Source organism: Bactrocera latifrons, unplaced genomic scaffold (genome assembly GCF_001853355.1).
Source record: "Bactrocera latifrons isolate USDA-ARS-PBARC rearing strain unplaced genomic scaffold, ASM185335v1 scaffold_365, whole genome shotgun sequence".
NCBI lineage: Eukaryota > Metazoa > Arthropoda > Insecta > Diptera > Tephritidae > Bactrocera > Bactrocera latifrons.
In genome coordinates this window covers 83178-107207 of record NW_017537007.1, presented here as the reverse complement: position 1 = coordinate 107207, position 24030 = coordinate 83178, and the positions used below count along the sequence as shown (strand labels likewise).

The 24030-nt window shown below is 36.4% G+C and overlaps 4 protein-coding genes across 6 annotated transcripts in view; 3 read left to right on the top strand and 1 right to left on the bottom strand.

The window, feature by feature from the left end:
* LOC108971914 (electron transfer flavoprotein beta subunit lysine methyltransferase-like) overlaps positions 1-11931 on the bottom strand; it is an 80259-nt gene extending 68328 nt beyond the window's left edge. Inside the window, exon 1 of one of the 2 annotated variants that reach the window (XM_018938272.1) lies at positions 11607-11931. The gene's annotated coding sequence lies outside the window, so the exon portion shown is untranslated. The remainder of the gene's footprint in view (positions 1-11606) is intronic. The other variant, XM_018938273.1, reaches the window with a different exon arrangement.
* On the top strand, positions 10591-11600 carry LOC108971916. The gene is made up of 3 exons (XM_018938274.1): positions 10591-10807; positions 10868-11030; positions 11082-11600. Exons 1-3 carry the CDS (start codon positions 10654-10656, stop codon positions 11494-11496), a joined length of 732 nt encoding a protein of 243 aa, XP_018793819.1. The 5' UTR covers positions 10591-10653; the 3' UTR covers positions 11497-11600.
* A 389-nt stretch (positions 11932-12320) lies between the features above and the next one.
* LOC108971904 (adenosine kinase-like) lies at positions 12321-16857 on the top strand. The gene is made up of 4 exons (XM_018938260.1): positions 12321-12811; positions 12923-13084; positions 13208-13363; positions 15149-16857. Exons 1-4 carry the CDS (start codon positions 12720-12722, stop codon positions 15861-15863), a joined length of 1125 nt encoding a protein of 374 aa, XP_018793805.1. The 5' UTR covers positions 12321-12719; the 3' UTR covers positions 15864-16857.
* A 2665-nt stretch (positions 16858-19522) lies between these two features.
* Positions 19523-22050, top strand: LOC108971907 (adenosine kinase-like). 2 transcript variants are annotated; one of them, XM_018938264.1, is made up of 5 exons: positions 19523-19832; positions 19907-19953; positions 20824-20985; positions 21039-21194; positions 21251-22050. In XM_018938264.1, exons 1-5 carry the CDS (start codon positions 19695-19697, stop codon positions 22008-22010), a joined length of 1263 nt encoding a protein of 420 aa, XP_018793809.1. In that variant the 5' UTR covers positions 19523-19694; the 3' UTR covers positions 22011-22050. The 2 variants fall into 2 exon arrangements, with proteins under 2 accessions (XP_018793809.1, XP_018793810.1); XM_018938265.1 differs by lacking the exons at positions 19523-19832; positions 19907-19953 and adding an exon at positions 19969-20099.
* Positions 22051-24030: the final 1980 nt, after the last annotated feature.

Genomic DNA, 24030 nt, shown 5'->3' with positions numbered 1-24030 from the left:
CAAACAGTGCTTTGTTTGTACAGTTGCAGTTTTGTTTAATACAATTGTTTGCTGTAAAGATCGAAAGAGTTAAAAGACSGCCTATTAACATCTCGCCAAATTGTTCACAATGGTTTAGTTAAGCGCATGGAATAATTTTATCAGCAATTTGAGGATTCAGCATTCGTGCTAATAAGATTTGACAGTCACAGTTCACTGTTGYGCGCAGTCATCCTCATAGAGTAGGTGAAAAATTATAAGTACGGTGTGTTTGCAACATGAACATTTTTGAGGCGTAGCGGCATCTGAAGACTCTAGTAGGCATATATTTAAGAAAAGGTCATCTGATAGCTTTTGGACCTGTACTTAATTTAAATATTTTAGAATATGGCTACAATAGGAATACCCCAGCTGAATCCTTACTAAGCCATACATACTTCCGACTGAATTCAATATTGCTAATATYAAAACTTAGTTTTCATTCTATAATTTTTTTCAATGTATTACCGAAATTCCACTAAAGTAGCAAAATGAACTAATCGAAAATTATTACTCATACGACCTGTTGTACTTTTGAAATTTTAATTTTACCTACGGTGTAGCGGTATGAAGGAAGCGTTAAGATACAATTGTGTTGTTAGAGAACATTTGTTGTGAATGAGCCTTAAATAKTTTACTGTTTCGTTGGCATGACAACTGTCAAACATATTCAATAACCTTACAGTCATTGAATAACATCATATTTCTTCATTGTGATGAAAAAGTCAAATTTTGCACCGAAATGTGATAACTTGCGGAAAGCCTTAATTTATGGAGAGAAGAGGGAGTGAGACGCATTTGCGGAAAAATAAGAGAGAGGCCGAAATGCGTGAGTATAAAGAATTAGGCTAATGGTTTGTTGGTTAAGYCATCCAAATACGGCGGCAAAGAACTGATAAGGAGCATGCATCAGCTTCTTTGTGGAATATGGTCGGACGAAAGCATGTCAGACGATTGGAATTTAAGTGCGCTCTCCCAATCCACAAGAAGGGAGACCCCACAAACTTAGCCAATTATGCATATAAGATTCTATCGGGCGTATTGTGTGAAAGCTTAAAGCTCAGTGTCAACAAACTGAATGGACTTATCAGTGTGACTTTAGGCCTGGTTAATCAATAACTGACCAGATATTCTCCATGCGCTAATTCTTGGAAAACGCCCGGGAAAAAAACACCATGTGTTCATCGATTTCAAAGTTACTTTTGACAATACGAAAAGGAGCTKCCTTTATTTCGTATGTCTGAATTTGGTATTCCCGAAAAACTAATACGGCTGTGTGAACTGACGTTAAGCAATACCGAAAGCTCCGTCAGGATCGGGAAAAACTTCTTCGAGCCTACCTACTACTCCACGCAGTACCCTTCGGGTTAAACAGAAGAAGAGGAAGACCTCCACTCTGTTGGTTGACCTGGCTTCAGCGAAGAGGAAAACGCTTGGCGCGCTCTTGTAAACTTCACTATAAGCTATTACAAAAAGAATTCGGTTTCGAAAACTGATCTTCATAAATGTATAGTATTTGTTCGGGTGATCTAGATATATATGCATTACGAATTAACCTCTTCTATTTTCGAATTCTTCCAAATGAGAAAAAAAAAACTAGAATTTTAGTTGCCATAACCTTAGTCTTTAAAGAAGGGTAAAAAATAAATAAGAAACAATTTTTTTTTTTTATAAAATGAATAAAAGTAAATTCAAACTACCCTCAAACACGCTTCAAAACTTCAGTTGAGATATTGAAACCTTAAGAGTTACAGAAAATGAAGTTAAAGTCATAACCAACTGCAAATATTGCTCTGAAGACATGTTCAGGGGGTATATACATAAGTCTGTGTAAGTAGACATTTGCATATACATACATATCTATATTATATATATTTCAATTTTTATAAACATAAGACTATAATAAATACAAATAACATACATACACTAGCTCTTTAACTTCTCATAAGTCAATCACTTCTTTTAGCGAATAATGACACTTATCACACATCACATCTATATACGCATACATACATACATACGTACATGTCCTGTAATTGACACCATATAGATATATGTACTTCCATGTACAGACCATTCAACTGATATATTCATACATAGTTGTAYATGTACATATGTATATACCCATATACTACTATACCCAGTTCAATAAACGCACACTTAAATTGTAAACAACATTAAAACATAATTATGAACATCAGTMAACTTAATTACTATACTTGTACATACAGTTACGAAGTGCGGCAAATGGTCGAAAATCATACCGAAAAAAAGTTCATTGGCCAATTCAGTCATACCGAAAATTATAAAAAGTCGAAATATTACGAGCAAAATTCTCACGTTGCATCGCCAATTGTTTGTATACAAAAGTCGTAGTAAACACCTCGCTGGAAAGTGCAAGTTCGCATTTTATGGCTTTCCCGGCATACGCTCAGAGCCAGACATCGGCAGYAATGCAGCGTGGCCTACGTGCTAAACTGACCTAAGTGAATGAATTTTTGCCTACGACGAGTTTTGTCTTCCTGCGCAATAGTGAATGCCTAAGTGGTGGCTATGTGGGTGAGTTTGTGGTTGGAGACAAGTGCATTTACCCCGCCGATAATGGCATAAACAATATAGTAAATATGAGTTGTTAATGTAAATGGTATGCAGTCAATTCAGGGACACCAATTTGCGCGCCAAATTAATTGAAAATATTTTTRTACACTCGCAACATGTTGCTACAGAGCATAACAGTTTTGTATCACACAAAKCTTTTTAAGATACATATGTAGATATAAGAGAATATCTATTACTTTTGTTCACTAAATAATTTCGTTTGTTGAATTTTTTTGCAGACAATTTCACACTTAAGGGCTTTACCGTTATCGCGAACTCTTATACACATCTAGATTTTTTTTTGCAGCCAATTTCACACTTAACGGCTTTACCGTTATCGCGAACGTTCACGTTACACAATAAATAATTACTTAGTGAACGAACCAACATGTAAACGCTTAGGATGTCGAGGCCAATTGTATTCCGAGTGACTGTCTGTTCGTTCGTCTATCTGYTGAAACATGGCTTGAGSAAAAATTGAAATATCTTGATTGAACTCGGTACATGTGTTGCTTGGCATCCCAGTAATGTTGGTATTGTAGATAGGGTTAGTTTTAAAGCATATTTATATCAAATAAACTACTAAAGCTAAATCGAATAAACTTGGTAAAAAGAAGTCGTTCAAGCAACACTTTATCCTGGCTGAAGACGGACAATTACCACGCCCATTCTCTACATAATGGTTATCGTGGAAACTAACAAAATAATAATATTATAAAATAATCAATACTCTTTATCACTTTAAGATGAAACTCAATATWTCAGAAAATATGAGACCAATATCAAACGGATCCCTGAGTTGTTATGTGAAAATTGGCCAAATTGAACTATAACACAAATTTAAATTCTATCTTTCACTTTCCTGTTTATTAATTAATAATCAAAGAAGATATATGAAGAAAAAATAACGGAATTCGGGGACTATAACAGTTTGGTTACACCCAAACTTAGCCSTTCCTTACTTGTTTATTGGCAGTTTGATGAACTACTCGGCTCACGGGCTCGATAAATGTCTCTAGTCACATGGGAAGAGGATGAAATATACAGTTGATTWACTATGTATGTACATACATAGATCGGATATAGGGGAGGTGGTAGTATATTGGTGATCACGTTGTAAATACACGTTCCCTATTTTGTATTTTTGTAAAAGACTAGGTGAGTAAGCCAAAATTTATTTGAGGCATTGCCCTCTTGCATGAAGAGTTTCAAGGTTTTGATTTTCTGTTTTGTGCGTAGTTAATTTCGAAATGCGTTGCAATAGTAAAGAGGTAAACAAGCGCAAAATTTGTGTAAAAAAAAAATAATAGAAAATAGTTTCACTTACTATAACTTCCTTAACAACCAACTTTAATATATTTTAATCGATATCTGAACATGTGGCATGTAAGTCAACTAGAAGGTAGTTGCTAATACCAAAAATTGTGACATTGATATGGTTTAAGAAAAATGTTAATAACAAAAGTGCTGGGATAACCTGCAAGCTGTAACCTGCTAAACAGATATTCGTTAATTTTGGGCAATAAAATATACTACATACMTATGTATATATTCAAGAAAAAATACTTGACTTATTTCATTAAAGTAAGTACCTCATAAATTGATCGATATAAAGAGTGACCAGTTCGAGGTTCCCTACTTTTTTTTAAAGAAAAATATGTTTTTCTCAAAGGCCTGAATCGATGCGGAATTAACCGCATAGACTTTGGACTTTACATATCTCCACAGGAAGGGTCTAACGGTGTGATATCACACGATAGTGGTGGTCAATGTAACGACCCAAAATGGGAAATTATCTATTCACCGGTCTTGTTGAGACCAATTGTCGCCAAGATCACGTGCTCAATTTGGGACATGAAATAGTCGGTTACCATGGCCCGATAACGGTCGGCATTGACGATTACGTTTCAAAATCGCAGGAACTTCTTGAAACTTTTCAAGAGCTCATAGAGCAAAGCGATGTCGCTWGGGAAGGTCGAGCGGATTCACTTTTACGCTCGATATTCGTCGAATTGTCAGTTTTCGAACGTACATTTTGTTTACATAATATTGATGTGACAATAAGACAAAGAACGTTCGGAGTAATGAAAGGATTACTGCCGTTCAGGCAAGTGTTGCTGAAGAATTGAGACTGTCTCAAACCACAACCTGGAGGATTTTGAGAAAGGATTTGGACTTGCGAATGCAATATATTTATATAATTGTTCTCAAGAAGAAAAGCCATTGTACCATCTTAAATTGAAAGAATTTGCTGATTTTGTCTACGAACAACTTGAAAACGATGATCATCTTCTCCGGCTGAGGCTCACTTTGATCTGAGTTGTGCGTTAAATAAACAAAATTGTCGATTCTGGTGCGAAGAAAATCCGCATATGATTCATGAACAGTTATGCAATTTAAGTGAATTGACAGTTTGGTGTAGTTTTTGGTCTGGTGGAATCATTGGTCCGTATTTCTTTCGAAATGAAGCTGGTCACACCGTTGTCAATGGAGAGCGGTCTAGATCGATGATAACCAACTGATTAGGGAAATTGGAAGAAGATGATCCAGACAACATCTGATTTCAACAAGAGGAAGCTACGTGCCACACCGCTCATGCAACAACCGAATTTTTGCGGAAAAAGTTTTGAGCTTCGATTATTTCAAGAAATTGTGACATTGAATGGCCTCTGAGATGACTACTTCTTGTGGGGTTATTTGAAGTCATTGGTCTTTAGTAATAAACCAGACTCTCTTCAAGCATTAGAACAGAATATGGAAGGCATACCACTTGATTTTGAAAAAAAGGTAAAAAGTAAAAAAAAAAATATATAAATAATCCGAAAGAGTGCAATTTATGCAACAACATGAACTGGACTAGGGTCTTATGGGTTTGTGAAGCCATTGGAGATGAAGACGACCTGTGTTCTCACACTCTGAAGACAGTCTGCYAAGTGCAAGTGGTACCAAGTTCACTTTTATCTGTGATCAAGTACGTACATACATACATATGTATGTACATATATCTACTCGCTAATTGAAACCTCTTTCAATATTCATAGATTTCAACATTACTATTTCTTTTAGGTTTGGTTAGCATAATGCTGACCAAAGCATTATCACTTTATTGCATTTTCCTTCACTTCCAGTCGGCTATCAAGCTATGTCTTTGACGCACTATTTAAGCTAATCAAAAGTGCTAATAAAGGCGTTTTAATAGACACTTTTTAAGTTAAAAGTAGCTCAACTGATTCACACATTCCAGAGCTTCCCTTTATTTGTACTTTATTTMAAAGATTCATCGATTAAAAGTACGCTACTTTAGCGGTTAACATAAAATTACAACAACAAGCAAAGACGTTTCACCAGATCGAACGTGCTGGCGCCATTAAGAAATGAATGAACGCTGGAAGTAATGCGCATTATGGAAAAATCAGGAGGTGGTAACAATGCTGAGGCAAATATTCGCGTTAGCAATTCGCAACCGTGGCCAAAAKAAGGAAGGATCAAATTAAATGTTAATTAGTGTATTATGCTGATGAATAACTTCTTTCTTCGATCAGTTAGCACTGGATGCTGTAGGAACCATGAGGTCTGGCGCTATTCAATAGGCAATCAAATTTGAATTAACACTAAACGTTTAACAWATGGAAATCATGCTCAGACAAACCGATGTACTTGTACTTAAGATGATTGTGGATTGAAATAGTTGCAAGTATTCTTCTGTAGTTTTATGAACTTTATAGGGTGGTTCAAACAGCCGATTTGGATGAGAGAGGCATCCTATAGGATTTCTAGGCGGTTTGTTTTGTTGTAGCGATTATCTAARCCCTRCTTCGAAACGAGGTGTTTCGATGRGTTCACTTTGATGTCATTGGTCATCAAAAAGCTGCTTAGTGCCACGTGGGTACTCTTGACATGCAAGACATAGATTTTGTATGTCAGGGTCTATTCTAGACAATTGGAAGTCTAGCCTGTTACAATATCCAGAACGAACTTGCGCAAGGTTCACGCTGCTTTTACGCTGCAACTCGAGCTCTTATTCTGCTATGGATACTGTTTGGATGTACGGCATGTGTGCCTATCGCAGTCGTGTCTACGCAATCGGAAGGATTCGCAGTTTTTTTTTTCCCAACTATGTTGGGAATTAAGTTTGACGAAGGTCTAGGCCGTCTAGGCCGTCACTTTTGGACATACTGTGGCTTCTGAAAGATCACCTATGTGTTTTCGAACTTCCAGGTCCGAGAGGGAAAATTATTTCTTGAAAAAATTGAGTTTGGGTTAAAATTTGTAAACAATTTTTGTTTAATATTCTGTAATTCGTTATATGGCGACTAATAACGGCTTTCCATAAAAATTTCGAGTGTCGAAGACGAAATCACTGCCGATATGTGCAAGTATCATCCAAATATTAAAAAAAAAAAAAAAAAAAACGAAAATATGGACCACCCTTTAAGCGAGAAGAGGTTAAATGAAGTATTGAGGCAGAAGCCTGCGAAAGTGAGTGATGTGTGTGAGTAGTGAGTACGAACATACTGAAAGGTATCACGCATTTACTGCAATCAAAAGTAAGGTATGCAAACTCAGGCTGCGGAGGGGCTGGGACGAGTTAAAATATTATATACATACATACATTGTCCGAAATTATACGCAATAAATGAATTTGTATAATGCTAATGAAAAAAATTAGACTGTATGCAAATGTTTGCATTAATAATTTTTGCCTTGCGCCGCGTCAAATTTTTGCACGTAAGCAAATTTTTTATGTTAAACATATCGGTGTGAGAGTTTAGTGCTTTCCAAATATACATACATACATATGTATATATAGAGGTGTATGAACTTATTTTGCTCCAGACTCACGTTTTGTAGAGATCACAGTTATTTTGTAATTTTTAATTTAAACTCACCGTTGTTGTAAGATTAAATCAGGTAACAGTTCATTAGAAGAATTATTGGTTATTATCCACCTTGTAGATTGTTATTTTGTCACGATGAGGGGACTCAGTAAGTACAATGATTCTGAGAGTGATGCCACAGGTAGCTACACACCTCGGAGGGGTGGTAAGCTCGAAGAAGCAAGCGGTTCGCCTGAGTTAATGACCCATTTCTTTGACAATACTGGATTATCGAAAACTACCGGAGTTAAAGGAAATACTATATGCATTAGAGCATACTATATGCATTAGAGAATATATTTCAACAGTGATTGACACCCCCGTTCGGGATGGCGGTTGTTCTTCGTAACGATTGAAACGACGGACTTGCAATATTCAGTTGACTTTCTTCGATATATTTGTCAGATAATGATCGAAGGAATAAAATTTGTAATTTCGACTGTTTAGCCGCGGTGTGGTTTTTCACAAAAACGTCTCCTTTTTAGAAGTATAAATTTTTCATTCATAAGTCTTTGCTATGAGTCAGTTCGCAAAACCCAATATCCACTGCAACTATGGCCATACTTACCGACAGTCAAGCGACACTAAAGTCGATCCCAGCAGATGAGGTTAAATCGCTTTTAATGGAGGAGTGTATAGCAAGGCTGTACCACCTATCAGTGTGCAACAGCGTACACCTAATCTGGATACACGGATTCGACCGGGGGAGAGAGTGGGGAGAGAACAGCATTGGCAGCATACAGCAGAAACGCGCTATGCCAAGCTGCTTCTAGGAGGGTACAATCTCGCAAGATTTAAGGAAATGATCAGCCTGCCCCTAGACAAATTCCGCCACCTTGTCGCGCACTGCAGGCTTAGGAAGCACTTGTCCAACATGGGCACAGTCTYTTGCACAAATTYTGGATTGTCCAGCAATTTTCAGAAGCAGGTTCAAGGCACTAGGTTCTATCTACGTGGACAGGGATCACATCACCTCAGTCGCTTTAGTGATGCAATAACCGGTGGTTCAGACTAAGGTTACTCCTTTAAGTTCTTAGTAAGAAAAATATTTATGGAAAATATTTAAACCACATCTGAAAATCTGATGGGCTAGTTCGCGTATATACTGACAGTCGGACAGACGGTCATGGGGACTCGAAGTTTCTCATCTACATAAGTAAGTGTTACAAACTTCGTAGCAAACTTAATATACTAAGTTCAGGGCTTAAAAAAAAAAAAAACACAAAACAATCACAAATGACCATTTTCCTCTTACAACCAGCTGGATGGTGTTAAATTTTTTCAATTTTTAACACAAATACTGGGGTTGGAGCAGTTTAATATTTTAGAAAACCCTTACAGATAAAGTATGGGGTTACATTTTTCCGTGAAATTTTAATTAAGACGAATTTACTTTTTGTGCACTTTTTAACCAAAGTTGGCTGATAACGCATTTGAAACAAATGAAGTTAAAAAAAAATATATACATACATACATACATACATATGTATACGATAAAACCTCATATTAAGAAACCACATTGTTTATAAAAAACACTAAAAACCCTTGTTCCAAAAAATTACTTGAATTCTTTAACATTATTTCAAAGAATTTTTCAGATATCTCAAACTTTGCGTACAATTCTTTAGTAGGAACTCTCTAAGATAACTAATCGCAGCTACGTACATATGTACATAAATACATACGTATGTAGCTGCGTGTGTACAAATGTACATACATATGTACGTATGCATGTAAAAAGTATTTATAATATTACAAAATCATTAATTTTTGCTTACATAATTCACCAAGATTTTCTTTGAGTACCTTTTTAATTTATTTTGCAGAAAAGGTTTGTTGCAGCAAGCATCATTTATTACACCTGGTAAATCACCCAGCGTACTACAAAAAATGCTTATGAAAGTAATGTAAATTACCTAAATTAAAAAATTCACGCCTTTAAAAAATACATACATATGTACATGCTATGTATGTAGGTATGTAACAAACGTATTCATTACGCSTGGGTATTTACGCAGAAATCCCCCAACTCAAAAGAGCAGCAAACAAGAAAAATGCAAGAAGCTGCACAGAGAGCAATTTCGCACACGACGCATCATTTCGAAACCGAGTTCATAGTAGTACATACATCCACAAATACRTATGTATGTAGGTGTGCAAGTAATCAGGGTAAACGATTTCATGCAGTTTATTTGTTTCTTATTTGCAATTTTTCTTCTGGTCCATCCGATTGCAAGTTTCTTTTTGCAATTTATCGCTGGCAAAAGAACTGGAAATCCCCAGCTGGTCTTGACTGCAAACTTTTGTTGATTGCTTGTATTGTGAAATGTTTGTGCAGCCGTGTTTGTGCGTGTCTGTGCATGTTGTTAGCTTGCAGTTCAATGTTGATAATTAAGTAAATTAGTAGGAGCAGAAAAGCTTCTGAGAATAATGATTTTAACGAATATGAACTCATATTGTTCGAGAGTAGGCTTCTTAACAAATGTATGCGTCTAATCATTTTATGTAAAAAACAGAAATAAAAAATAAATTAATTAATAAACTTTCTCTTTTACTAAAATCGAAAATGATAGTACAAATTTCTTAGCACTTAGGATTTTTTGTATTGCAATCAAAGGTCGCAGGTGTCTATTCACCACTATTTACTGAAATGACAACTCGAATTCGTCATTCTCTTAGCACATCAGTCGCAAATTTTTCCTTTAGATTGTTTGAGTAGTATAATTAAGTTTTGTTTTTTTAAATTTTAATTTTTTGTTTGTATTGTTACTTTAACTTTTAAACATTTTACGCCGGAAAGCTTGCAAAACGTCAGTGGCTTCCAAACTATAGCCAATCATGAATGTAAACATGTCTACAGAGGCGGAAGTTGCATTTAAACAGCCAGAGTAGATATATGTATATATAGTATTTATTACATTTTAAAATGCACTTTTGTTTACAAAATTTTCATTAGTACCAATTTCTTATAACATACAAACAACTAATAAACTTCTCCAATGTACCCAAAAATTTAAAACGATTGCAATCAACATATCGGTTATCGACTTTTTACTTGCACATCAGCTGATTGCTTAAGTTTGAAGCAATTGTTGAAGTGAAACGTTAGAAATACTTTTGACATTTTGCGTAAGCAAATTCTTAAGTGCACCGTTTAAAAATGGGACAAAAAATTGAATCTGAATTCTATTTGAAACTCATAAAATCAGTGCGCGAGAAACCAATTCTGTACGAGAAAAATCATAAAAACTATTACAATAGGAATAAACGCAACGACGCTTGGCAAGATGTGGCTAACCAAACGGATCGAGCAGGTGCCGTMACAACTTTATAAGATGGCCCAATTATGTTCTTAATTTATATTCTAATTGTAGTTAGTGAATGCAAAGCGCGCTGGAAGCTGTTGCGGGAAAGATTCTGCAAGCAAATGAAAAGAGCCGATGGGTTTATGCTGATAGGTAATGGGGAAACTGACGAAAATGAGTGGGAATACTACAAAGAAATGATTTTTCTGAAAGAATCAATAATACCGCGTCGGTAAGTTAAATGTTTAATTTTAAAGATATGTTATTCACACAATTCTTTCAGATCACATAGAGGAAACGATTTAAGTTCCAGCTTGGAAGAGCCTATAATAAATGAAATGTTTATAAATATAAATGCAATAACAGAAGATGAATCAAATTCATCCAATTCGAATTTATCAAAATGCACCAAGCGTTCGCTTGAAAGCAACAAGTCGCCAGGATTCGATTTAGCGCCGTTGAAAATTGAACGTATAATGGATACTGATTTTCATAATTCCAACATATACGAAAATAAACGTGCTTCAGCTAAATGCGATAAACAAATTGGTGCGGTAACGGAAAATCTAGGTGATGAATTATTCGTGAAAAATATTGCAAATTTAATACGCGATCTTCCAATAGAAGTTAAAGACCGTTTTCAAGCGGATATGTATACGGAAGTTTTYCGTTTGCGTGGACTTTATCGAAACTGTTAAAATAAATTAAGTTAGCATATGAACATATTTGTTAACGTACTTTTGTGCCATAAGCTTAGTATATCTCGTTTGTATGTTTTTGTTACATACTTAGTTATATTATAACTTACCTGTTCTTGAATTTAGTTCAGAAATATTTAGTTTATTATGAATTTAAAATATTGAAACCAAATACGATGTTGGAAGTATATATTCAGATAATATACATACGTATTTTTTAATAAATTGTTATTGCAATGAAGCGAGTGTTCCAAACATATGAATATACTGCAATGTATAGCTTTTTATTTATGTACATTTGAAAATGTTTCAGAAAACATGTTCTAACACTATTTTGCTCTTATTCACTACACTATTGTTTTATATAAAATTCAATAATTTCAACCTTTTAGAAAATCTAATATTTCTACAAATGTGCAAAATAACTAATAAACGCGCAACTGATTGTGATATAAAAATTCGGTTTTGTATTCTGTACTCAACATTCAATAAACGTTTAAACAGTTTTAAGGGCCATGTAAATAAAAGCAACAATTGCGGAACAGCTGTGGAAATAAAAGTGATGTAAGCAAATGTAACATAACAAAACGAAATGAGAGGGCTATTGGTAAAAGATTAATATTTATAAAACCCTGTTTTTTCATGAAATTTGCCTCGGCGTACCATAGAAATAATATTATAATACAAATAAATTCCATCTCTTACCACATACATATGTATTTTATTAAATGAAAGTAAAGCATTCGTTTGCCCCAATATTACACCCCGAGGCCACCTAATAGAGTTAACAACACCGTTTTTAGACAAGTGTGGAAAAATAGTAAAGTCACACACAGAAAAGATTCGCATATTTGATTATTATAAAAAAAGAAGTTGTGTATAATATCAGTGAGAGCACTAGTTTCCCACTTCAGTAAATTATGGCCAGAGCAAGTTACGGAGTAGGTTACAGAAAACCGAAATGGTGCAAAAGCAGAGAAGAATAATACAACGTATAAAGCGCTAGCTTCCCATTAATGTAGTCGTCAGAGCTTTGCGGCGGCGCGCACAAACAGAGTCAACCTTCAATCTATTGGCACCTACAGATTCAGTCGAAAGCCTACCGTTGACGCGTTTATTGGTGCATTGGTGAATAACCTTCATTTTCGGCAAAAGTCAAGTGAAGTTGCTTTTATTGATTTAACAGTGAAATCGCATTTTTACCAATTGCTATTGTTAGTCAAATGCTTTTCTTTAATCGTACTATGGAATACCTACAAGAGATCTACGGAAAAGTTGTAGACTATGTATATGGAGAACGCAGTTACAATAATACGTAAATATCATAATTTTAAAATAATTTCAATACTGAGTGTTTCGTAATTAATAAATAACCATGTTATTATCTCATATATATTATTTTTTCTAACCTCCTTCGCACGCTTAGACCACGCAAAATAGTTGCTTTTGGTAACGTGCTGCTGGACCATACCGCGCAGCTTCCGAAAAGCGATACAGAGCTATTAAAACAATTTGAAATACCGGCAGAATCGAAAGGCGAACTTGATGCGGAYACTCTAGCAAAGTTAGCAGCTGAGGCAGCCGATCGGTAAGTGATTACATAGCCAAAACAGCTGGTCATATTGACATTTAAAATGTCAATACAACGTACATTGCTGTATATATTCACTTTTGTTTATAATATTAATATATGTGTACATATTTCTTGTAGTGTGCAATTTGAAGTAAATCCCGGTGGCTCTGCTTTGAATACAGTGCGTATACTCAAACAGCTCGGTACCGATGCACTTTTCTTTGGAGCTGTGGGTGAAGATAAAACAGCAGAGAAGYTAAGGGAGATACTGCAGGAACGCGAAATTGARGCAAGGTGAGTTTGTGGGAATTACCAATGTGCGTTTAATAATTTTGCATGAYTAAGAGTAAATTTAGCTAGAGTTATAGTAAAGTGTATTCTTAAATAAGGAGCTGTTAAATAATGTTTTCGTGCATATTTTATTCGAATTGCTTATTTTTTATACCAAAAAAAGTAACAATATTTTAATGTGTTTTGAAAATTCTAGTTGCGTTTACTTAAGGCGCACGCATGGCGTATCACACTTATATATAACCCGCATTTAAATAGTCACGCTTGGCTGCACSTTCTGCTGTAATTCAAGTCACGCCTCGCTAAATTGGTAGCAATGCATTTCGGAAGGGTTCACACACCATGTCTTACATTTCCGCTCTTTAATGTTAAATAAATTTGATTTTCTAGCTCTGGCTAAAAGTTCATTTGCATACAAATTCCAGTGCAAGCAGTGGGAGCTTAAATATATACACACATACATATATATATGTAAGTGTTAATTTATTACACATGAGCGCTTACTAATTTGAGCCCTTTCGGCCGCTGCACGTTTGTAAGGGTCATTGTTTTTTATTCTTTGCCAACATTTGAGCCGTGCAATGGTCGCGGTTTSAATTGCAAGCTCCCCAATAAAACGTGTCATTGACTCATGCTTTTAATTCCTCGCATTTTTATTTCATTTTTTTAATTGATATTTTTTTTGTTTGTAAATATTTATGTATGTGTAGTAGCTGTGACTGTATATTTTAATATCTGTGCGTACTCACATTCATAATATGTTTATTTMCACCTTCATTCTTATTTTTGCATGCACCTTTGTTGATCTTATCTTTATCTCTGTTATAGCGATGGATATGACAGAACAATGTCAAATTTTCTTTTATCTCTTTCTAAGTACATTTGTATACTTATATCAACAAGTCATGATAACAAACATAATGACATTTGATACTTAATTTTTATTCCTCCAGAAGGCAGGCAGGCAGCGCTTCTAATACTTGTAATTTTTTAATAGAGTAGAAATAATTCTATATTTAAAATTGACTTCATTGTTCCCGCAAATTTCACAGAGGAATTCCCTACACACTGGATTATAAAATTAATTTGTTATTTAAATGGAGCATTGTAATCAGTTAGCTGTGAAAGCTATTTTTAATTTCCAAGAATTAGAAAAATGTATTACCATATGACTAGTTGTTTATTAGTAAGCTAAGGCATTGTCAACGATATTATCAAAGAAATGAGTTATTACGGGGTTGRACCACAAATTTCAGCTGAAATTTTACATATTTTATTCAAAGCCAATGCTACAATCTTTGAATAAATTTTTCAAATTGGATCAGCATATAGTGGCCATAAAAAATGATCCATCAAAATCAAGTTCTTGTATGAAAAGATTTTTATTTTTCGGTGCAATCGAAGTTCACGTTTTTACACGTTTGTAATGAATTCATTTAAAGTCGTTGCATGTGCAATGCAGCCAGTACACTACCTTTCATCTTAAAAATTGCATGTTCACWTGAGTTGTTGTAAAGTAAGTTTCTCGGGGAATACTCGTCAGCATGCACGTTTTCTATCAAAGCTGTGAATGTCAATACAATATAAGTATGTATGTAAATATTTAACTTTGCAATTACTGTGAGCGTGTGATATTGTAAATAATGGGATTCTTTATACTATCATTAGTAACTTGTATTTCAAATTTGATGCACAAAACTTAAATATATACACAACTTATTTAAGATACTTGAAAAGTTAACAATACAAATACTTGAAAAAATTTATTTTTCTGTTTACATTGCACAGACTCGCCACAGTGACTGACGTACCGACCGGYCAGTGCGTCTGCATCATCAACAAAGATACGAAAACAAAAGCGCTGTATGCCAATATCGGCGCATCGGCCAAACTATCTGTCGACCATTTGCGAAAAGCTGAACATGACGAGACACAGGCCTTTCTCCGTCCCATCGAACGCAAACAAATACTCTATATCGAAGGTTTCTTTGTGCCGCAACGCCAAGATGTCTGTGACTTCATTGTACGGAGCTACATAAGAGAACGTCGTCGTTTGGCAATCAATTTAAATGCCGAATATATCATAAAAGAAAACTTCCGACAACTGCGCGAGCTTGCGCGTGCAGCATTCTTCATATTCGGCAATCGCAAGGAACATTTGACATTTGCACAGCAGCTGGGTTACGAAACTATCGATGATGCCGCCAAGTATTTGTTGGAGCAAAGCAGCACACCCAAAGTGATGGTGGTGACAAATGGCCGTGAATGTGTACAGTTAATCACCAACTACGAGGATGAGTATGCAGCGCCAGGTGCAATTACATTTCAAAGCTTCCACGTGCCACGGGTCAACGAAGTTGTCGACTCWACAGGTGCTGGTGATGCATTTGTGGCGGCATTCTTGCATGCCTGGCTGSAGAAACGTCCGTTAAGTGAGTGTGTGCGTATGGCAAGCGAAGTGGCGGCCAAAGTGGTGACGGTGGTGGGTTGCAATCTACCATGAAGTTACATATAATAAAGCGGAAACGTAACAACAAAAGCAATATTAAACTGACGCACTCAAACAGCGGCAATAAGCGCTACAAAAGCTRTAGTATATTTAGCAAACAAAAACTTTTGATTATTTATTAATATTTTTTTTTTGTATTAGTTATTAAGTATGCAGTAGTTTCATCGTTACACTACTAATTATTGGCTGCCTCATTAACATTTGAATGCCACAAGTGCATTTGTACTTTCACACGGATACAAACAAACATACATACATATACATATACATCCATACACACATATATATATAAGCATATATTATACTATATACATCGCGCATACAAAGGCATGCTAATCGGTCTCAATTTACGCCACATTTATTCATATTTTTAGTCGAAAATGCCTTGACATTGACTCATTTAATATCTCAGTCTCATCTTGTACACAAAGCGGTAATGCACAATGCTGATAAATATACAGCGCCATAATTTCATCACAATATCCACCACTTAATAAGTACTTAAGCTTATGTACTCAAGTGTTTTTTCTTTCGTTAAACCCCTTACACTTTTACACAGTTTTAACTGTGGCTGTTGAAAAGTTTGTGTAGAGTTCTACATATAATCAGAAACAGACTTATACTTACATACATATGTGTGACCGCATAATAGGTCTCGAGCAGTGAGTGGGCCGTAATTAGACGGCAAAAATTTTATAATTGCTTATTTTCAGATCTCCAAAGCTTGYTACGCTTATAATTTTTTGTTGCGGAAGGGTTTATTTATGGAACAACTTTGAAAATGACTAACGATTTAAACTAAAGCAACGAATAACCGCACATAAGATTATAYAAATGTTTTTCTAACTATAAAAATCGTTATTTGCATCTATACTCCATTTAAACTAGCTGCATTTGAATTTATCTCATTTTCCCTATAGTATTTAGCTCAGACCAAGTGACTTACATACACACAAATATTTTTAAATGTCTTATTTTAATTTCTTACATATTTTGTCATTAATCATTTAATATGCATTTAATAAAAAGTAAAGTGTACAATACATCGTTTTTAATTAAGTTTCCATTTTATTTTAAACTGCTGCTCTGATAGTAATAGTTCACACATCAAACATTGTTCTCAACTCATAAATGAAAAAATTTACAATAAGTTTTTCAAGTTGGTTTTATGTAAGTGCCTTAAAAATAGCGCAAAAACATTGAAAGTAAAAATCTTGTAGCCATTTTATAAGGTTTTCTCTTTAATATCATATACAGTTCCTCAACTTCCAAAAAAAAAAAAAAGCTTACAAATAAATTAAAAGAAATATAATTTGATTATTAATTGCTTTGTTAATCATGAAATGCACGTTTTATATACGATTTTCCGTAGTTGGCTGAGTAAACGTTAGAATTTGTTAGCGCGACCGTTAGGATTTATCATTCACGTTATCAAATAGCGTGTCTAGCAAGCGTGCGTTTTCATCATGATMACAAAGAAGAGTATTTTGAGGAGTGTTTTTGTATCAGCGCAAATTCTGAATTGACAAAAATGAAACTCAATTCAAGCTAACCGTAAAACAGATAGAGATACTTTGGGTCTTATGTCTATATTTGGTATTTCTATATTTTCCTACGCCATTTATCCAATAAAGGGTGATCCATTTCGAGGTTCCCTAATTTTTTATTTGGCRTTTATTTTTTGAACATTATCTCTTTCAAAAGTTTYGACTGCGACTGCAGATGGTCTGATCGTTGTGTCTATTTTACCTCTGAGAATTTTCACTGGCGAAAGACAACGTGATGTTTTGCTTCAAGGTCTGAAGCGCGATTGTCCGCATAGACTTTAGACTTAATATATCTCCACAGGTAACAGACTAACGGTGTGATATCAGACTGTGTAGCAAATCGACCAAAACGTCAATAATAAATCCATTAATTGATGCGGTGTGTAGGAGTGAGATCACAAGCTTCACTTTCTGGCATCAAATAGTCAGTTATGATTTTTGAAGAAATATGGACCAATGATTCCAACCCACCACCAATCGACATATCAGCGAAAAGCTTTCTGCGTTCAGTGAATTCTCCACGACAACCTTCGGGCATAGCGCGATTAGCAGGAGTTTTGCAAAATCTACACATACGGATCAAAAGTGACTAATGGAGTAGGCACCGGAAACTAGTGCTCGGAGCTGTATCTGAAGTGACCCTTCAAGCTGCCGGAATACTGCAGAACCGTCCGGATTCGTAGTCTTTGCGGTTAGGAAAGCTGCTGAGATAGCTAGCGACGCTGGACACCACATATAGAAGATCAATATGTACGTCGATAGCCAAGCGGCACTAAAGGCAATAATCTCACATCGTATTAGTCAGAGAATGCCGTTAGAAATAGGGAGGTGTGTGTTGATGTTATAGCCAGGTCCTTCTCCTTCTAGGCTTTCCAACGGAATGGAGGTTTTCCTCTTCCCCTACTTCCCCAGGCAAATACTGCGTCGAATAATCTCAGAGCTGGAGTGTTTTCATCCATTCGGACGACATGACCTAGCCACTGTCTCTTAATTCGCTGCACTAAGTCAATGTCGTCGTATATCGCATACAGCTCATCATGTCATCGATCATCCTGCCAATACGCAAAGGACCATAAATCTTCCGCGGAACCGTTCTCTCAAAAACTCGTTTCGCCGAGTCGTTAGATGYTATCATTRCCCATGYCTCTGYACCATATAGCAGGACGRGAATAATGAGTGACTTGTAGAGTTTGGCCTTTCATCGCCGAGAAGGGACTTTACTTCYMCATTGCYTACTCRGTCCGAAGTAGCAYCTGTTGGCAAGAGTTATCTTGCGTTGGATTTCCAGGCTGACATTGTTGGTGGTGTTAATGCTTTTCRWCTTGCCCTCGTTCACTACCATTTGCTTCGCTTCCATCCARTCTGGAGAAAGCAGAACAAACGGCGCAGATGTTGATACCAAGGCAGTTCCTTTTWATGATGATGTGTGTCGATCTCACGGGGTTTTTCCAAGATTTGACGCCTGGTGAAAATCTGCTCAATAGTAGATTTTCCAAGTCTAAAGCCACACTGATAAGACTCAACYAGTTTGTTGACGGTGGACTTCAGTCCTTCCCACAGTTCACTCGATAGAACCTTAAATGCGATGTTGAGGAGACTTAATTCAATTGTAACGTTGCGAGGTAGGCAGTCTGTTTTCTCTCCGCTACGACACGGCACTCCTCACCTGTCAATGGTTTCGTTTGCGGATGTACGTAAGGGGGTTAAAATGCCGTTCCACAGTTCCATTATACCTAGTAATGAGCACTCTCTGAGAGTAGTCTCGTAGAAAATCGTTCGGCTTTATTCCTTGTATTTGTTGACGTGAGTTTTTGCTACGCAGAGGCGGGTGTGTATCTTGGCTATAACAATTTTGTAGTTGGACCAGAAGTTATTAAAAATAAGTTGCGAAAAATGTATTATTATTAGTGAATTCTCGTCGAAAGTTGATTAGTCTCGTATAACTATTTCTTACATGGAGAAATTTATTCAATAAGACGTATTGTGAAATAATCTCAGAAATAATTTCCAGTACGCTTTCAGGAGTTTTTAGTGTGCCAGTAATTGGCGCAATATTTTTCGATTCTTACCGGGTTATCGTTCGAAAAATATGTCTCAAATATATTTAAACGACATGAGTTTCACATTGATGGAATAATTTTACGGTCGTTACTTCAAAAGAAAACATAAATAAAATAAAAACATTCATATTTTGAACACATTTCGGCTAAACCATGCACAAAAACCTTTAGAAAAATTTTAATAGATAAATTTTATGTGACATTTTGAAAGCGTTAAAATGTTAGCAGGCCTCCGGATCGTAAACACCGCATCCAAGCAAATAAAAATAAAAAGAAAAATTGCTGGGTGTATTAAGAAAAGGAGCTGGGCCCTGCAAATCCGTTGCCGGTCTTTAAGCAGCGATGCAAGTAAAAACGTAAAGAAATAAAAAGTTTTATAAAAAGTGCAACCAATTTMATTTTAAAGTTCTTTCTTTCTAAATTATTTCAGAGTGAACGCCAAGGCGGTGCTGCTGCGACAAACAAACAGCTTCCAAAGTTAGTACATGAAAATGAAAAAATTTGACGACTTTGAAATTAGTAGCAATCTAGTAATTTTTGAGCCAGGAGGAGGAAAGATAAGATATGGTTAGGTTATGAGACTGATACTAGAAGGGAACTCAYTTGGAGAGCTTAGAACGCCGGTACGTTGTGATACATACTGAGAAGACTTTTCAACTGTCCTTAGTATAAACGGGTTTGCCAATACAGTTGATCAAGATGAGTTAGATCATCCTTAAACTGACTTAGAAAGTGGCTATWACTCTCTTATTATGGTACTTAATAYATTTAAAGTAAGYGAACCCTAAACAAGCTGAGCTATCATCCTTTCCRAACCCTCAGCTAATTGTTCACTTTGTGATCTTCTTAAATATTCCGACACTAGGGCTGTGATAATGCACTTAGAGCATCAGTTTCGCGGTAAAGGCGAAAACACTTTGGGATCTTTAATATTGGGGTTTCAGGAGCCTTCCTAGATGAAACTGTAGTTCCACTCACTTCTTCTTTACTGGCGTAGGCACCGCTAATGCCTTCCCTTCTCAGCCAATGGAGTATAGGTGTTTCTCTACTTCCCTCGGCGGGAGTGTTTTCATCCATTCGAACGACGCTGGCTTTTAATTCGCTGAACTATGTCAATGTCGTCGTATTTCTCGGTATTCGCCATTACGAATATAWATTCATGTTTGTTGCCAATGCGCAAAGGAGCATAAATCTTCCGCAGAACCTYTCTYTCGAAAGCTCGTAACGCCAACTCATAAGATGTTGTCATTGTATATGTATCATCACAAAGATCAGGACGGAAATAATGAGAGATTTATAGAGTTTGATCTTTGTTCGCCGAGAGATTACAAATCACTTTCATTTTAGACAATATAAATTCATGTCTGTTGGACATATTTTGCTGGATCACACGGCGCGACTGCCCAACAGCGAAATYGGAATACTGAAAAAATTTAACGTTGTAGAAAATACCAAGGGTATCTTGGACGTGAAGTCTTTGAGGGAATTAAAAAAGGAAGCTTGCAAGAGGTAAGCGTTTACTGTGTGGACATCAATTTTTTAATAATTTTTGTTCCTTATAGGGTAAAATGTGTGGAGAGTCCTGGTGGCTCAGCGCTCAATACGGTGCGACTACTGAAACAATTGGGCAACAATTCGCTCTTCATTGGCCTAGTGGGTGACGATGAAGCTGGCAAGAAATTACGCAAATACTTCAAAGAACACGACATCGATGTGCGGTAATACTTTTATGTTCCCAAATTTAATGGCGCATAGTCTATTTCTATCCTTATAGTCTATTTACACACAAAGAATTGCCGACCGGAGAGTGTTTATCCATCATCAATAAGGATACTCACACTGAAACGCTTTACGCGAACATTGGCGCCTCGGAAAGTATTAGTGTAGAGCTTATGCAACAAGCCGAGAAGGAGGTACAGTTCTTGCGTCCAACCGAACGTAAGCAACTTATATATGTGGAGGGCTTCATCATACCGGGCCGTAAGAAGTTGTGCGAATATATGATTAAGAACTATGTGAGCGGTCGTCGTTGGTTGGCGCTCAATTTGAGTGCCGAATTTATTGTCCGCGAAAACTTCGAAGATGTCATGGCATACGCATGTGCCGCGTACTTTATTTTCGGCAATGGCAATGAATTTTGYGCCCTAGCTAATAGAATGGGTTTCGGCAACGACTCGGAGAAGGCGATTAGAAAGATATTTGAGTATCACTGCGGTCCGCGTATTATGATTATAACAAATGATAAGAATAGCGTACTACTCGTAAGCAATGTTGAGTATGGATCGGATAAACCGGGCAAAATATTTTATCGTGAATGTAAAGTGGATAAAATTCCAAATGTTGTCGATACAACTGGTGCGGGTGACTCTTTCGTGGCCGGTTTCTTACATGCTTTTCTGAATAACTATAAACTTAAGGATTGTGTTGCCGTGGGTTCTGCGGTGGCGTCTAAAGTTATCACTACCATYGGTTGCAATCTGCCGAAAGATTTCAATATTAATGAATTGACGGATAAAATGACAAAAATGAAATGAAGGCTGCGCTAGTGATTCAATAAAAAGATTAAATACTTAATTCGTTTTTCTAAAATTTTGTTTTTAGAAAATTTCTTTACAAGTTTGGTGCTCTTGATTGGCGTAGACAACGCTTACGCGATAATAGTCGGGTTAACAACAGCGCGCCAGTCATTTCATCGTTTCGCTACGTGGCGCTAATTTGAGACACCAAGGGTAGCCAGGTTCTTCACCTCTTGGTCTTTCCAACGAAGTGGAGTCTCTTCTCTTGATTCACCCGGCGGGTACTGCGTCGAATACTCTCAGAGCAGGAGCTGTCTCTTATACACATCTAGATGTGTATAAGAGACAGCACCAAGGGTAGCCAGGTTCTTCACCTCTTGGTCTTTCCAACGAAGTGGAGTCTCTTCTCTTGATTCACCCGGCGGGTACTGCGTCGAATACTCTCAGAGCAGGAGTGGTTTCATCAATGTCGTCGTACATCGTACAGCTTATCGTTCCATCGGATACTCTCCATTGCCAATGCGCAAAAGACCATAAATCTTCCGCGGAAACTTTCGCTCGAAAACTCGTAGCGCCAACTCATCAGATGCAGTCATCGTTCATGTCTCTGCACCATATATCAGAACGTTAATAATGAGTAACTTATAGAGTTTGGTCTCTATTCGCCGAGAGAGGACTTTACCTCTCAATTGCCTACTCTGTTGGAGGGAGCACCTGTTGGCAAAAGTTATTTTGCGTTGGATTTTGATGGTGCCGATCTCACGGGTCTTTTCGAAGATTTAATGCATGGTGAAATTTTGGTCGACTGTGGATTTTCAAGTCTAAAGTCACACCGATAAGATTCAACCAGTTTGTATTCTACAAAATTCTACTTATTCAACAAAAAAGCTGATGTATGTATGCTCCTTATCAGCTCTTCTTTTCATTGGTTGTGTTTTTGTTACCAGGTGGTTCYCAACCCCAGCACACAGCCTGGGTAGGATCATTCACACTTTACAAGTGGCACGTCTTCAAATGGATGTTTTTTCAGCTAACCAGAGGATACGAACGGAGCTCGCCAAGGAGTTTTGGTGAAAAACTGCTATTTACTAATAAAAAAATACATATTTACCATCTTTTTGGCATCTATACAAATGTATGTATGTACAATTATTTAATAATACTTTAGTTAGACAGCATAAATAACTTGTTGGCCATGTGTTGTCTATTCAAAATTGCATTTTTGGCATAACTGCTCCCAAAATTGACACGGCGGCACACTAYGCCCCTTCCAATGTCGCCTCCAACGTTAAGCACCTCCAATTGGGGAATGATTTATTGCGTTCGAATGCTGAAATCGCACAAACGAAACTCAACTCTAGCGACCCAAGGCGGCGAAAGGCCAAAGCGAATGGTCATTTCAGTGAATAAACAAAAGCCATCGGCCAGCATAAACGGTGGCCATCTGTGGCTGACATTATTTGCTTTTACTTTTTTCATAATAACAACAACATTTCATTACATTTTGCAGGACATTCATGCATAGCATAGTGTAAATGTTAGGGTATCCCTAATACATCATAAAATAGCAAGACTTTTTAAATCAGTTTTTTCGAGAAATATTTTCTTCTAGGTCGGTACTCGTATGACTATCAGTGACATATGTTTCACATTGAATTAATCATTGGTGTTTAATATACTTGTCTTTCTGCATTACATAAAGTGCATTCGGCGATGAGTGAAATTATTCAACAAAAAATTTCCATTAATTTTTGCGTGCTGAATCAAGTTTCTGTTGCCGAAACGTTCAGAATGTTGGAAACGGCCTTCGGTGATAATTGTTTGTCGCGTGGAAGTGTTTTTGATTGGCACAAATTATTCAAAGAGGGTCGAGAACGCGTTGATGAGGAACTACGTCCAGCAATGCCATCAACATCAAATAATGATCAACACGTCAATAGAATAAATCAATTGCTGCTTGAGAATATACGATTAATAGTCAGAGATCTTACTGCCATCGTTGGAATATTGGAAGAATCAGTGAAAACCATTTTGAAAG